The sequence below is a fragment of the Phoca vitulina genome, unplaced genomic scaffold, assembly GCF_004348235.1.
Source record: "Phoca vitulina isolate PV1807 unplaced genomic scaffold, GSC_HSeal_1.0 scaffold116, whole genome shotgun sequence".
Lineage (NCBI taxonomy): Eukaryota > Metazoa > Chordata > Mammalia > Carnivora > Phocidae > Phoca > Phoca vitulina.
Window position 1 is genome coordinate 725,136 of NW_022589819.1, and position 14,428 is coordinate 739,563.

General features: G+C 44.2%; 1 protein-coding gene across 1 annotated transcript in view; it reads left to right on the top strand.

Moving 5' to 3' along the window:
• Positions 1 to 1,787: 1,787 nt before the first annotated feature.
• LOC116628248 (butyrophilin-like protein 1) overlaps positions 1,788 to 14,428 on the top strand; it is a 77,663-nt gene continuing 65,022 nt past the window's right edge. Inside the window, exons 1-2 of the mRNA XM_032398465.1 lie at positions 1,788 to 1,910; positions 4,442 to 4,581. Of these exons, the coding sequence (XP_032254356.1) occupies positions 1,788 to 1,910; positions 4,442 to 4,581 (263 nt within the window). The remainder of the gene's footprint in view (positions 1,911 to 4,441; positions 4,582 to 14,428) is intronic.

Here is a 14,428-nt window from a genome sequence, read left to right on the forward strand (position 1 = left end):
CCTTGGGGTGGGTGAGAGTCCCTGGGAGTTCTGCTGGTGTCTCCTTCAGGACGGATGGCTATTGGTGGAGGCCCTGGCTCTAGAAAGATCTTCGTGATCCTCCAACTGCTAGTTGTATCTAAACTTTTAAGAAGAGTCCCCAAACTGTAAACAAGGACATGGGACCATGTGTCTAATGAGGAGTCTATGTCTTATAAAATAAAAAAATGTGAATTTAATAATGAAAAGTGTGAAAATAAATTTGCCCCCATTTCTTGTTTCCTGGCTTTATTGGTATCTAAGCAGTTATTCTCTAACTAATTCAATGCATCCACAGCTATTTACAGGGTATGGAGTATGTGTTAGTGCTACTCTATGTACAAAGCAGACAGAATCCCTATCTTCACAGAGCTTACATTCTGGCAGGAGACAGCAAACCATAATGCCATGTAATCTGTCTGTTAGAGGAACGGAGAGCATGGGACAAGGAAGTAGAGCAGGCGGGGCAGTCAGGGGTGCAGGAGGGCTGTGGGCAGGCAGCAGTGCTCCATAAGGTGGCCAAATAGGCAGTGAGATGGGGATGAAGGAGGTAGGGTACCAGCCTGTGAGGATCCCCATGGAAAGAGCATCTCCACAGCAGTGAACAGCCAGAGCAAAGCTGACAGTGTGCTTGGATGGTCAAGGAGCAGAGGAGGCAAGTGTTTGCTGGAGCAGAGTGAGCGAGAGGGAGAGAAGCAGGAGTTGAGGGTCAGACAGCTCTGGGAGGTCTTCCTCTTGGGATTGCAGGCCACGTGGGGAACTGCGGAGCCATTGCAAGGGTTTGAGCTGAGTAAGGACATGGTTTTGCTTACAGGTTAAAAGGGTGACACAGATGGATTTGGGAGAGAATAGTCACAGGGAGACTAGTCCCTGTCATCCCCCAGGTGAGACAGATAGTGACTCAGCCAAATTTGAGTAGCACAGGAGGTAAGAAGTTGCTCTTCAAAGGTCCAGCAGGGCCAGTCCTGCAGAAGAATTGTTTCGTGGCTTGTCCACCAGTCCTCAGAAGGCCAAGGGCTGTCGGGGGTGGTGGTGGGGTGAACCTTCTTTTGTAACTAGTACTGATTTGATGCCTGTGACCTATAGAATAGGGGCAGATTTTAATGGAAGTAGCTGTGGGCTCTAGTTTTTTGTGCACATGGAATTCAGCAGAGCATTAAGATATAATAAACTTAGGGGCAGAAAAAATAAACTTAGGCCTGGGTGTAGGGAAGTTCCTGGGTGTGGCCCAATGAACAGAGAGGTCCCACCTAGGCCACAGGTGTGCTGTTTGGTCAGTTTTCAGTCCTGTCCTAAGAGGAGGCAGGTTAGAGCTATGGATGTCAGAGTGTGGTCCCTGGAACATCAGTATCAGCATAACGCTACCTCCTTAGAAATGCACATTCTTGGACCCACCCCAGACCTACTGAACCAGATACTCTGGGGGTGGAGCCCAGCGGTCTGTGTTTCATGTACACTTGAACAGGTACTTGAGTGAAGCACATAGTGTTCCAAATAGTCCTGCTGGTTGATGGACTGGACCATCAGGGGCACAGAGAGCATGGTTACTGTGGTTATGACAGTTAACCAAATAGTCCAGAGGCTGGAATGTGTGTGCCCTGTGGGGCGCAGGTATGGAATTTGGGGAGGAAGTGGACAGGGATTTTGTGGGGGGTGGAGGCAGATGTCAGTGTAGAGAAGTCTTTGTATGCTGTGTAATGGAGTTTGGATGCAGACCTAAGGAAATTTTAAACAGAACCGTGCAGGGGTTTTGGATTTGCTTTAACAGCATGAGGGATGTGGTTGGAAGAAGAGGAGACTGGAGGCACGGACGTAGTTACACAGAGGAAGGTTGGCTGTCTGACTTCATGTGGGGCAGTTGGGTGGAAGAAGAGGCATCTGGCTTCGGAGAGGTTTGGAAAGTAGACTCGGCTGAGTGTGTAGATTTGGGCGACAGAGTTTAGAGGTGGAAGAGGGGACTACAGAGAATCCCGGGGTTTCTCTTTGGCCATTTGTTTAATAGTAGTAGAAATCTTGATAATTATGTGTTATTTGCCAATTGTTGTCAGGTTGCTGTGTAACACACAGCCACAGAAATCTTAGTGGCATATAGCCATTTATTTAATTTGGTTATTTAGGGAGTTTGGTTCATGTGGGCTGTGTTTCTCTAATCTTAACTGGGCTTACTCATACATCTTTGGTCATTTTGGGGAAATATCATTAAACATAAAATCTCCCAAACCAGAAATCTTCTCCACAAAGACAGTAGGGAAAGAAATAATTTTTATTATTTATTAGCGTTAACTGCAATGTGATGTGCATCCCAGAGATTCTATCAAGAGAGTCAAAGCCAAATAAATCTCACTCTTTTCCATAGCCATGCAGACACAACTCATTACATACATGTTCTCAGGATAGACAGTTACTAGCTCTCAAGTAAGCAGACTTGACAGCACCATTTGTCACAAACAGTTCACCCTGTGTTTACTTGGCAATCAGGGTGACCATTATGTTAGCTAATTGGCTTTATCTGGAATAAAACCAAGTTCTCCCATCTTTATGATGGGGGTGATTTTACACGTGGATGCTGGTGCCCACTGAGGTTAGGCTCCTACCCTGGCACAGGAAGGGGAAGAGAGAGGTGCTGTCCTCCTTGGTGTGAACAGTTTAAAGAGAGGGCTCCCAGGTCCTTGAGAAAAACATTCCTGGATCACAAAGCTGGCAAAAGACCTATCTAGTTTTTACATTTCAAAAAGGGCAGAAAGCACCCACCATCACAAGTTTCCTCAAGTAAATGCTGCAAGAAAAGGAGGGAGGGGGACTCTCATCCCTTATGTTCAATAGGGACAATGAGTTCTTACCTTTAATTTTTATTTGTTCTGACAGTGGACCTTGGCTGGGTTTGCTCACAGAGCTGTTGTTCATCTGGCTGTTGGCTGGTCTGGGACAGCTGCAGCTGGAAAGGCTGCGCGAGCCTGAGCATGTCCCTCCCGTGGCAGAGGGCGAGGCAATGGCACAAGCAATGCTAGAGACTCATTCCCTGAACTGTCAGAAGCAGAATGTATAGGCACTTAAAAATATCTGGCAGAGGATGAGCTGTATGTAACGAAGGCTGAAGGATTAGGATATTTCCCATCATCAGCCTATCACAGATGGAGCCAAATATGAATCAGTTCTGGATTTGAGTTTGAAGCATCTGTGAGGAATCCTGGCAGAGCTAACCCCAGGAATGTGGGTATTAGGGAGGGAGTGCAGGAAGTTGGTAGGGTTGTTGAAGGTGGAAGTGATGTACCAAGTGTCAGTGTGTGTGCAAGCCGATGCCCTGGAGAGTGTGTGAGGTGAGAGGAGCAGAGAAGGATGGATCCTGAGACCAAATTCCTCCTTCTGTCACTCTGGGCACTTGACTTCCCACGCTCATGTTTGGGGAGAAGAGCCCCACCCTCTGTGCCTGCTACAGGTCGCCATGCTCCTTCCTCCTGTGCCCTGAGGCAGGGCCACAGCTTTGCTCCCTGTAGAGGCCACTCCTCAAAGAGGCCCAGAATGCAATGCTGCTCCTGGAGTTGTGCACAGGAAGACTCTGCTGGGATCCCTGGATTCTCCAGCTTCTCTCTTCCAGGTGTGGGCTCTGCCCCTCAACTGTACATCCAAAGACCCGAGGAAGATAGGGTCCGAGTGGTATGCATGGCCTTGGGGTGTTTCCCAAAGGCTCAGGTATAGTGGAGAGCTCTCTGAGGGGAGAAGTTCCTGGCATTCTGTGAGGACCATGCCCAAGACAGTGGGGGGCTGTTCAGTGTGGAGGCTGCTCTGGTGGTGAGGGACAGCTCTTCAGGGAATGTGATCTGCTCCATCCTCAACTCCATCCTGGGCCAAGGAAAGGCAATGGCTTTTTTCATCTCAAGTCGGTGCTCTTTCTGGGAGGAAGGGGCAGGTGTTCCTGGGTGTGCTTGGCTGGTATGTCCTAGTCTGTGCCCCTAACAGGGTCTCTGGCCGGGCACAGAGACCTTCTTTCCTAGGGCCTCTCCTTGGAAGCCAGCTTTCATGGTGATCCTGACTTTGCTGATGCTCTTAATCCTTGGGGCTGCCTACTACACTAAGAGAGAACATACTGCAAAGTGGCAGGAGATGCAGGAACAGGAGAAACTGCAGAGGGACAAGGAAAAGGACTAGCACACAAAAGAGAAGGTGCTGAATGCCAGAGGTAAGGCAGGACAGGGGCAAGGCCTATGAGTGTGGAAGCTGGTGTGGAGGAAAAGTGGACAGGGGGGCCCTTGGCCTGGGAAGGTGACCAAGTAGTTCCAGAGAGGACAGTTGGAGCTGTAGAGGCTTGAGGGATCTGGAGTTAGATCTTCTTCTAGGATAAAGAGAGGTCCTTTTGTGGGTTTACCAAGTGCAGTCTTTCTTTCTTAGTGATGGGAGTTCATGCTTATTTTTCACTCTCTTTCAGATGAATTCCAAGCAGATCTTGGTAAGTTCTGTTCTTTCTCCAGAACTTTCTGCGTCCCCTTTGTTGGAGACGTTCCAGTTCTCAGCCCACCTGTTTCCTGTGTTGCCTTTCAGACCGGAGGAAATCTGCTTACCTGGCTGGTGAGTGACTTTCCTGATGTTCTGGGGGGCTCCTGTCCTAAATAAGCCAAGGTGTCCCCTCTCATTGTTTCAGGAAGAGACATGTGGACCCTTCCCTGGGGCAGAAGTGGAAGCTGGTGGGAGGCTGAACCCTGCTCCATGGCCTTTCCCCATCTGGGCTGTTGTTCCCACCCAGTGCTTGGGAACCTGGGGGTGATGGTGGTCCCTGGAGTCTGTTGTGCATCATGGCTTTATTCTAATGCTGACCCACCCACTATATTGCTTGCTTTTTAGCCTTTAATGTAACTAGTTCTGTTAGTGCCTGGAATCCAAAAGCCAGCTGCTCTGAGATTTTGTTAAAGAAGCTATAGAAATAAATGGGGTTCATTAAGCAAAGGAGTGATCCTGACCACATAACACCATTCAGGGAGAGTGTGTTCTCTCCAGTTCCTGGAAGTTGTGATCACAAAGTGATGGGTAGAGGACTGGACAGACCATGTGTGGGAATGTGGTGGGATGAACTGTCAGTGCCCCAAAATAGCGATGTGTTATCTGAGAAGGATTGGTCACCTTTACCCCAGAGCTCACTTCACATCCCTGTCCTGAAATCATCCTCCATTTTGCGTTATTTCTCAAATGTCTCTGTCATCGAAATCACTGAATGTAGTAATGATTTTTTTTTTTACAATTATGGAATAACATATATTTTATTCCCTAAAATATTTTCAAACATTGTATAATTTTCAATTAATAGGTGCAAAATCCAGTGCAGGTAGAATAAGAATTTTTGAGGTTTTGAGGCAAGTGACAGCTAAATGACTTGACAAAGGACACAAAACAGCTGTGGGCGGGGGTGGAACTCAGCCTGCAATGCCGACTTCCTGACATGTGGTCCAGGGAATTTCCCACAACACCCTGCTGTCAGCACGTGGCCCGAGGTCATCTCCTCTCCAGCCTCTCCCCACTCTGCAACTAGTGTCACCTGTAGCCCAGAGGACAGGCAAGGGTCAGTAGATCAATGCTGAGCAGGCTTGTTCCAACTGAGGTCTCACCAGGGTGTGTTGCCTTTCAGCACAGAGGACGGCACAGCTGTATGCAGGTAAGTGACTCAGTTTCCTGTTACCTTACCTCCCTGGCTCAACTGCCCCCTTCTATGTCACGGACCCTACACCAGGATGGGGTTGTTGTCCATGCTCTCCTTGTCACTTCTGTCTTCTCCCTCCGGAAGACTGCAGGGTCTGTCTTTGGGAACACAGATCTGCCTCCATTCTGACCATCCTCTACTTCAGGTGGCTGTTAGGGTTAGCAACACGCTGTGAGCACACATATTCAACCGATTATTTTAGTTTGTTCAATGTCAATAGAGAGGTCATCTATAAGGAGAGTCTGGAAAAGGGTAGTGATTGTATAGATTAGAAATTTCTGTGTCTAGAAGATTTCAGAAATCATGTTTGACTGCTTAGTACTTAGATCTTCCTAAGTGGATTCTTGGTTATGAATCCATTTTACCCAGGACTTCCTACTTTTTATGGATCCAAGTTTGGTTTTCCTGTTTCTTGCTGGTCCTCTGGTATGTTGTTCTTCATTTCACTTCCTCATGCTCTGACTCCCTGGCCAAGCTGGGTTTCTCCCTTTAAACGTCCTTAGTTGCTGAGGAATTAAATGCTTTAGAGCAGGTGTTCTGAATCTGAGAGCCAGGATAGTTATGGATTCTTAGGGGTGGGGTCTGTGAGCCACCCTCATTATATACAAAATCTTGTATATATGTTTGTGTAACAGGAGGAATAACATATATATTATATTACACCGTAATATATAGTATATGTTTAATATATAACATTATGATATATGATATGTATATATTTCAAAAAACAGCAACTAATAATTTTTCCCAAGCATTACCATTCCTTTTAGGAGAATTGTGTATTTGTCTGATGGGCTCCACCCTGTTTGGGTTTATTTGGGGCAATGTGTGAAGTTTGCAAAAGGACAAATCTAGAGGAGTGAAAATTGTTTACCACAGAAAGGTGGGGAGCAAATCAGGGAAGGAAAAGCTGGCTGGGGAAGAGAGGAGGAGATGAGAAGGAAAGTAGAGAGCCTGTGGTTCCTCTTGGAGAGATTTTGGGGGGCTCAGAGCGGTGGAAGAGAGACCAGAAATCACAGTCACAGTGGTTACAGTGGGAAGTACACAGAGGGTATGCAAAGTATTTGGATGTACAAAAAGTAATAAACTCCTGACGCCTGAGACATTTCTAAAAAGACTTATATTTATTTTAAGCTGTTTTGAAGTAATCATCTAATTGAGTTTGCCTCTGATAATGAAACCGTCTCAACCTTCCAGTAGAATTGGGGCAAGAGTGTGATCCAGGGGATCCTAATGCAATGAAAGTTTATCCAGAGCATCCATTTAGCAATGGATCCAGTTTATCCATTTAGCAATGGGGTGGGTTAAGATCTGAGCCCTTTGAACCTGTGTAACATGTGCTCTTTTGTGTTTGGCTGTTTGTGTTCATAATCAGGGATAATGACTGTGACAGCAGAGAAGGGGGAGCCATGGGTGAAGGAGGCCGGGGGGCCAGATGTATGAGGAAACCCCTTTAGAGAGCCTCACCGATTCTTGGGATTTATTTATTAAAAATGGGGATCAAATATTCTTCTTTTAGCATCTCCCCTTTCTCTTTTGAACAGAAATGCATGTGTTTTAAAGTATACCTTGTAATAGACTCTTAACTATAGAGAAGAAATGGAGGATTACTGGAGGGGCATGGGTGGGGGATGGGCTAGATGGGTGACAGGGATTAAGGAGGGCACTTGTGATGAACACTGGATGTTGTATGTAAGTGATGAGTCACTAAATCCTACATATGAAACTAATATTACACTGTATGGTAACTAACTGGAATTTAAATGAAAACTTGGAAAGAAAAAGAAGCCTATGGGGGGAAAATAATGTGAACCTTGTATACCTGTTTATTTTGTCAGGACAGACACCCTTACAGTAGAATCCATATTTTCACACTGATGGGCTCATAGTGTGAGGTGATCTCATCTTATTCATGCGACCTGCTGTGGAAATGAAGTGAGGAATGTAGTTGAACCACTGAAGTGCATAGCATAGCTCTGGATGCATTGTAGAGTCTCAGAATGGAATGCCAACTCCCTTTCTCCTCCTCCTCCTGTTTCCTCTTCTTTGCTGATCTGTCAGTATTTATATAGAAATGTGTCAACTAATGTCTTGGTGAACAGCAAGTAAATTGAAGTTTCCTTTTCTCAAAGGGTCACAGGGTTCAGCCTATTTTATGTGATCTGTTTCCATCAAGCAAATCAACACAGACAGAAAAGCCCTTTTATTTGAATACATCTGTATAAGAGGGAATGGTGGTCACAAAATTACATCCCAAATGGTCAAGAAAATGTCATTTCCTTATTTTTATGAATGTTCTAGTTTTGTTCCGGAGTCTCTGCCCTATTGGAGATAACAGCTCTCCCACTGCAGACATTTCACAGTCTTGTGACATATGTAAGCTTTGCTTTGATCATTTAGCTTCCTTTCTTCTTCCCAAAAGGATGTATGAAGGTTGAAGGAGTTTATGTGTCCTTGGGCCACTGGGGGAGGAGGTCCCTGTGCTCTCCTCTTGCTCACTTCAGGGCCTCAGCCTACAGAGGGTAGCCTGATCTGGTCCTTAGAATACTTGCATTTGGGGTTCCATCTAGATGTTTGAGGGCATTGTTGTCTCCCCCTATCCTGACCCCATCTCAAGTTGCTTAATCTTAATCACATCTGTAATGTTCTCTGTGCCATAACAATTTCATACTTTCTGGGGCATAGGACATGGTCATATTTGGGACCTACCACATAATGTGTCTCCTGGTGCTTTTGATCTCTGTGGGTTATTATAGGGAGAAATAGATGAGTAGACCCAATATTTTTGGGTTTCCCCTTACATATAGTGATGATATTCCTCCCAATACCCCATGAAAAAGGGAAGCAAATTCATTAGTGTCTGTCCTCTCACTGGATGTATGTCTTTCCTGCTTTGAACTTTTCTCTCCCTTCCTTGAAACCTCTCCATTGCCTCTTGACTGGGCAAGATTTCTCTGGTGCCTTATCCTGAGCTCTCCTCACCCATAGCTGATAGTCATCATCCAAGTGCAGCTCTGCCAAGTTGTATTGTCTCTACCATGGCTTTGAGTCAACCTACAAGTTCAGTTCAATCATTTTTTTATATATATAAATAAATGGAGGCCTCAGGAATTTTTTAAAAAGATTTATTTATTTATTTTAGAGAGAGAGAATGAGTGGGAGGAGGGGCAGAGGGAGACAGAGAGAGAGAATCCTTAAGCAGACTCCCCACAAAGTGCAGAGCCGGACACAGGGCTCCATCTCATGACCCTGAGATCATGACCTGAGCTGAAATCAGAGTCAGATGCTTAACTGACTGAGCCACCCAAGTGCCCCAGAGGCCTCAGAAATTTTGATCTCCCCAATTCTTTCTCAAGAAAACCTAGCTTTCAGGATGAATGTGTGGCTAGGGATTAAGAAAGCATAACTTGATAGTGAAATCTGGGAGTAGAGTCTTATTTTCAGATTGTTATCCAGCCTCTCAGTGGTGTTAAGCTTTATGGCTTGGCTTTCATGGGAAGGCTGCATGCAGCATGATGGCTCTGTGTGTGTGTGTGATTGTGTTTGTGTGTGTGTGTGTATATAAATTCATCAGGTGAATGTTTCCAATGTATATTTCCCTATAACTCTTTTATCAGTGTATTTCAGAAGACTAGATATTGACACTGATGTGTACAGTCTCCTCAAATCTCTAGTTTTTGTTCACATTTGGGAAATGTGGTTCCCTTGTAGATTGGCGGAAGGAGAAGTTCCAGGCCTGTGAGTTATTTTGAGTTCTTTCTGGGTGCTTCTACTGCTGCCCCATGGCTGCTGACATCTCCTTCAGCTTGCTGTGATGATACAGATGCTGGCCCCATCAATGGTGGTGGGCTCGGATGGGGCAGTGAAAGTCACCGAGCTGGGATTGGTGGGTGTGACTGATATTGGATGCTAAAGAGATATCCTTCAGTCCTTGGAGTCCAGTCTGATCCTCAAGTGTCCTGTGACATATCTAACTCCCGAATCACTCTTATAGTTCCTTCTCTTGTTTGGAGGGCTATGGGCTTGAGTCACAAGACTCTTATCTCAGAAGGCTTAGCCCTCCCTGCATGTAGATAGGTGTCTTGGGTGATGGTGGTGGTTGTGTGCTTTGTTATAGGGCAGGGGAAGGCCTTGCTTGATTGGCAACTCTCTCTGCAGTGTCTGTCACTCTGGATCCAGAGTCTTCACATCCCGACCTTGCTGTCTCTGATGAAAAGACTAGTATGATCTGGATGGACATGTTTGAAGATACAGGAGAAACTTACAGCATCCTGGGCTGTGAGCTCAAAACATCACAGTGATGTTACTGGTAGGTGGAGATCAGGAATGGAGACAGAAATGAGTGGGCTTTGGGGGTCTGTAGGGGAGATGCGAAGAGGAAGGACTGGTACAAGAGTCCCCAGAAAAGGGGTTCTGGGCTGTGGACAATTTGCCAATATATACAGGGCCTGTCCCATCCCTGTGACTCAACTAATCCTTGGGCAACTTCCCCACAAGGGTAGGGATTTTCCTGGACCTCAACGAAGGTGATATCTCCTTCTATAACATAACTGATGGCTCCTTCCCTTTAGCTTCCTCCCCTGATGTCTGTTTCTATACATCATGTTTAGGTCAGGAGATGAGTCCCTGACCATCTGCTCTGTGGTGGATGGGTCTGGGGAGGACCCTGTGCTTCCTCCTTCTTTGGAAGAGACTGTGAGCCTCTCAGGGCAGGGGTTCAGCCCAGCCTCTGGTGTTGATGGTGCTCCCCAGGAGCCAAATATCCATTACTCCCTTGTAGCCCTAAAGCTATATCCCCATAAGGGCCCCAACACAGTCCCAGACTCCTCATGGTGGCTGTTCTTGAAACTGCAGACTCCTTGAAGCAAAAGCGTTGAGATTGGTCCTGGGTGAGCTGGTATCTTGCCCTCTTGCTCTGGATGCAGACTGCTGGTGTGGTTATGAGAATAGTTAGTTCATGCCTTATGCTCAGGTAGCAGAAGATAAAAGTTGACTCTTGTTTGAGCTGGTTTGGGGTAGGCTGAATTTTAATATAGGGAGTCATGTTTCTTTTGGGAATAAAAATTATTTTTTTAAATTTTTATCATTATTTATATTTCATTTATATTATCAATGTCCCTATATAATTCAGTGAAAATTGAATTTATAAAGTGTCCTAGAGTTTCTTATTTATTTATTTATAAATTTTAAAAATTATTTTCTAAATTCCAGTATAGTTTACATACAGGATTAGGTTAGTTTCAGGTATACAATATAGTGATTCAACAATTCTATACATGTGTCAGTTCTCATCATAATAAGTGTACTCCATAATTCCCTTCACCTATTTCACCTATCCCTCACCCACCAACCATGAGTTTGTTCTCTATAGTTGAGTCTTTTTTGTTTGTCTCTTTTTTTCTTTGTTTTCTTAGTGTGTGTGTGTTTGTTTTTTCATGGAGTCTTTATACTGTTTGGATATAAAGGAGATGAGGGCTGAATGACTCTGCAAATTAGATGCAGCTTGAGGTGTGCAGAGGACCCAGAGACTATGGGTGGGTCACCACCTCTATTTTGGGAAATGTGCACTCTGACCAGAGACATTGGTCATCCAAAAATTTCTGGAGAAATGATGGCTGATGGGTCTTTAAGAGGTGAGCAGTCTAATATTCTACTTTATATACTTACTATGCTGGGATGGGTGAAACACACTTATCTTTCTGAATCTTAGTAAATATTTGTTACTTGTGAAACTTGTGCTAGTTACTTCAGGGAATGAAGGAAGTGGGTCTGAGTTCCCTGGTGTGCCAACACCAGCTGGAGAGAACAGAACTGCTACAAGAATTAAGATGTGAATGAAGAAGAGAAGTTTTAGACCCCCAGTGAATTGCAGACATCTTTGACCATGAGCACTGTTCCAGGATCTATGTACTGCCTCTCAGTACTTCCAACTCCAATGGTAAAGGTGGATAGAAAACTACAGCAAACAAAAGGAAGCCAGACTATTGAGGACTCACACCTTCAGGAATGAAGGTGTGTTCACTTCCAAGGTAGAGAACCCTGACCTGCTGTGGTTCTGGGAGAAATGAGAAGACAGAATTAGAAGTGGAAGGTGGAAGTCATAGATACCAGTTCCTGCGTGTAACCAATAACAGAAAAAGGACTATAGGAGCTTTGCATATTTTCTCCTTCTTATCATGTAGGTGTGTTATTTGTTTTTATTATCTACTTTCTTCCTGTCTCTTCTTCTTATGCATGTGATTTTATTCAGGTTGCTGGTGGTGATATTTAAAATAATTGTCTCTAAGTAACAGAATAGTCAAAGGGAATCTGACTGAACTTGAGGAATAAATAGTATAACAGTGTTGGATTCAATGACTGGGACTGCCTGTGTGTTTCATTTTGGGGAAAGAGTGAGAACTTCTTCACTTGTAAGCGTAGCTTTGTAGATGGGTGAAAATGTGGATTTGCTGTGTTGTTATATGAAACTTCCAATGTGGGTAAAATGGTGTATATGGAAGCTGAGTAACTAAAGGTGTGAACTGTGTCCATTATCAGCTTATTGCCTTTTAGATTCAAATCTATCCTGTATTTACCCTACTTGTTGATACTGGTGCTGGATCCCATAAAAATTTCTTTTTTGCCATGTGGGACACTGTTAGCCTTTGTCAGTACAGTGCACCAGAGGGGACACAGCAAGACATAGCAGAGGAAAAAGCTTTCTTCTTCTTCTGGTGCTTTTTTTCTTGATCCTATGATGTTACTGCCAGTGGCCTGGAGAAGGCCTAGCTTCTCTCACCTTTGGGTGAATGAGTATGGCATTGCAGAGGGTGTTTTCTAGAGGGCTGCTTCCCAGGGATCTTGCCAGTTCTCTAGTGGGAGTTTTCCTGCCCAGCAGGCTTGGACTGTGGAATGTTGGTAAACTTCTTTCCCTTCCTGCAGACCCCGGTCCCACCTTCTCCAATAAGCAGGACGTCAATCTTGTCCTCTCCCAAATGTCTTCCTTCTTTGAGTGCTTTACCTCAGCCCTAGAGGTAGAGTCTGCTTCCTGTATCTCCTACTTCTGGTTTCCTTAGAGCTTTCTTTTACTTCTTTCCTAGTTAAACACCGTTTTCTTGTCAATAATTCTTTAGAACAAATTTTCCCTGTTAAAATGACTGATGTGATTTCTGCCTCCTGACTGGACAGTGTCTGATATGAACATCTAAACTGACTGTATCTTGGAATATGACACTGTGTTGCACACAGTATGTGGGAAAGAGTAGTGGAGGAATTTTCAAATTTCTTAAAATGGTTCACCCCAACAATAAAGTCATAAATATACTCTTTGGGATCTTTGTATATATTTTAAGTACACTATATGCCAATATATTATCTGACATGCTCATCACCCTCTTCCATATAGCTCGTGGTATTATGACATTGGATTACTGTTGGATGGGTTATGGGCATATTTCCTTTGAAATAGATAGGAAAGGAAGGTATGGATGTGATATGAATTACCCACACAAATGAGAGGAATCTTTTGAATCAAGTGGACCAACTGCCCATGTCATTCCAGAAAGAATGATTAAAATCGTCACTCTTGGGAGGAGTGAGGTCAGCATCATGGCAGCATGAGTCCTTCAATCTTCAGATGGAAGAGAGAATACATGACCTGAGATATGGAATCCAGAAATAATTCAGGTGGAAGTGGAGAGAATTGAGATTTTTGGGACTGGAGGAGATTATGCTAAGTGAAATAAGTCAAGCAGAGAAAGTCAATTATCATATGGTTTCACTTATTTGTGGAACATAAGGAATAGCATGGAAGACATTAGGAGAAGGAAGGGAAAAATGAAGTGGGGGGGAAATCAGAAGGAGAGATGAACCATGAGAGACTATGGACTCTGAGAAACAAATAGCGTTTTAGAGGGGAGGAGGGAGGGGGGATGGGTTAGCCCGGTGATGGGTATTAAGGAGGGCACGTACTGCATGGAGCACTGGGTGTTATACGAAAACAATGGATCGTGGATCACCACATCAAAAACTGATGATGTATTGTATGGTGACTAACATAACATAATAAAATTAAAAAAAAAAAAAAAAAACCTCATGGTAACTACAAACCTAAAACCTGTAATGGATAGACAAAATTAAAGAAAGAGAAAGCCAAACATAACACTATAGAAACTCATCTATCATGAAGAAAGAGAAGAGGATACGGAGAAAGAACAGAGAAGAACTACAAAAACAACCTCAAAACAAATAACAAAATGGCAGTAAATACATACCTATCATTAATTACTTTAAATGTAAATGGCCTAAATATTGCAATCAAATGACATAATGTAGAGAATGGATAAATAAGCAGGATCAATCTATATGGGATCTATAAGAGACTCATCTCAGTTGTAGAGACACATACAGACTAAAAGTTAAGGGATGGAAAACATATGTCATGCAATTGGAAGCAATCAAACAAACAAACAACAAACAAACAAACAAAACAACCTGGAGTAGGAATACTTAAATCAGACAAAATAGAGTTTAAAACAAAGACAGTAACGGGCGCCTGGGTGGCTCAGTCGTTAAGCGTCTGCCTTCGGCTCAGGTCATGATCCCAGGGTCCTGGGATCGAGTCCCACATCGGGCTCCCTGCTCCGCGGGAGGCCTGCTTCTCCCTCTCCTACTCCCCCTGCTTGTGTTCCCTCTCTCGCTCTCTCTCTGTCAAATAAATAAATAAAATCTTAAAAAAAAAAAAAA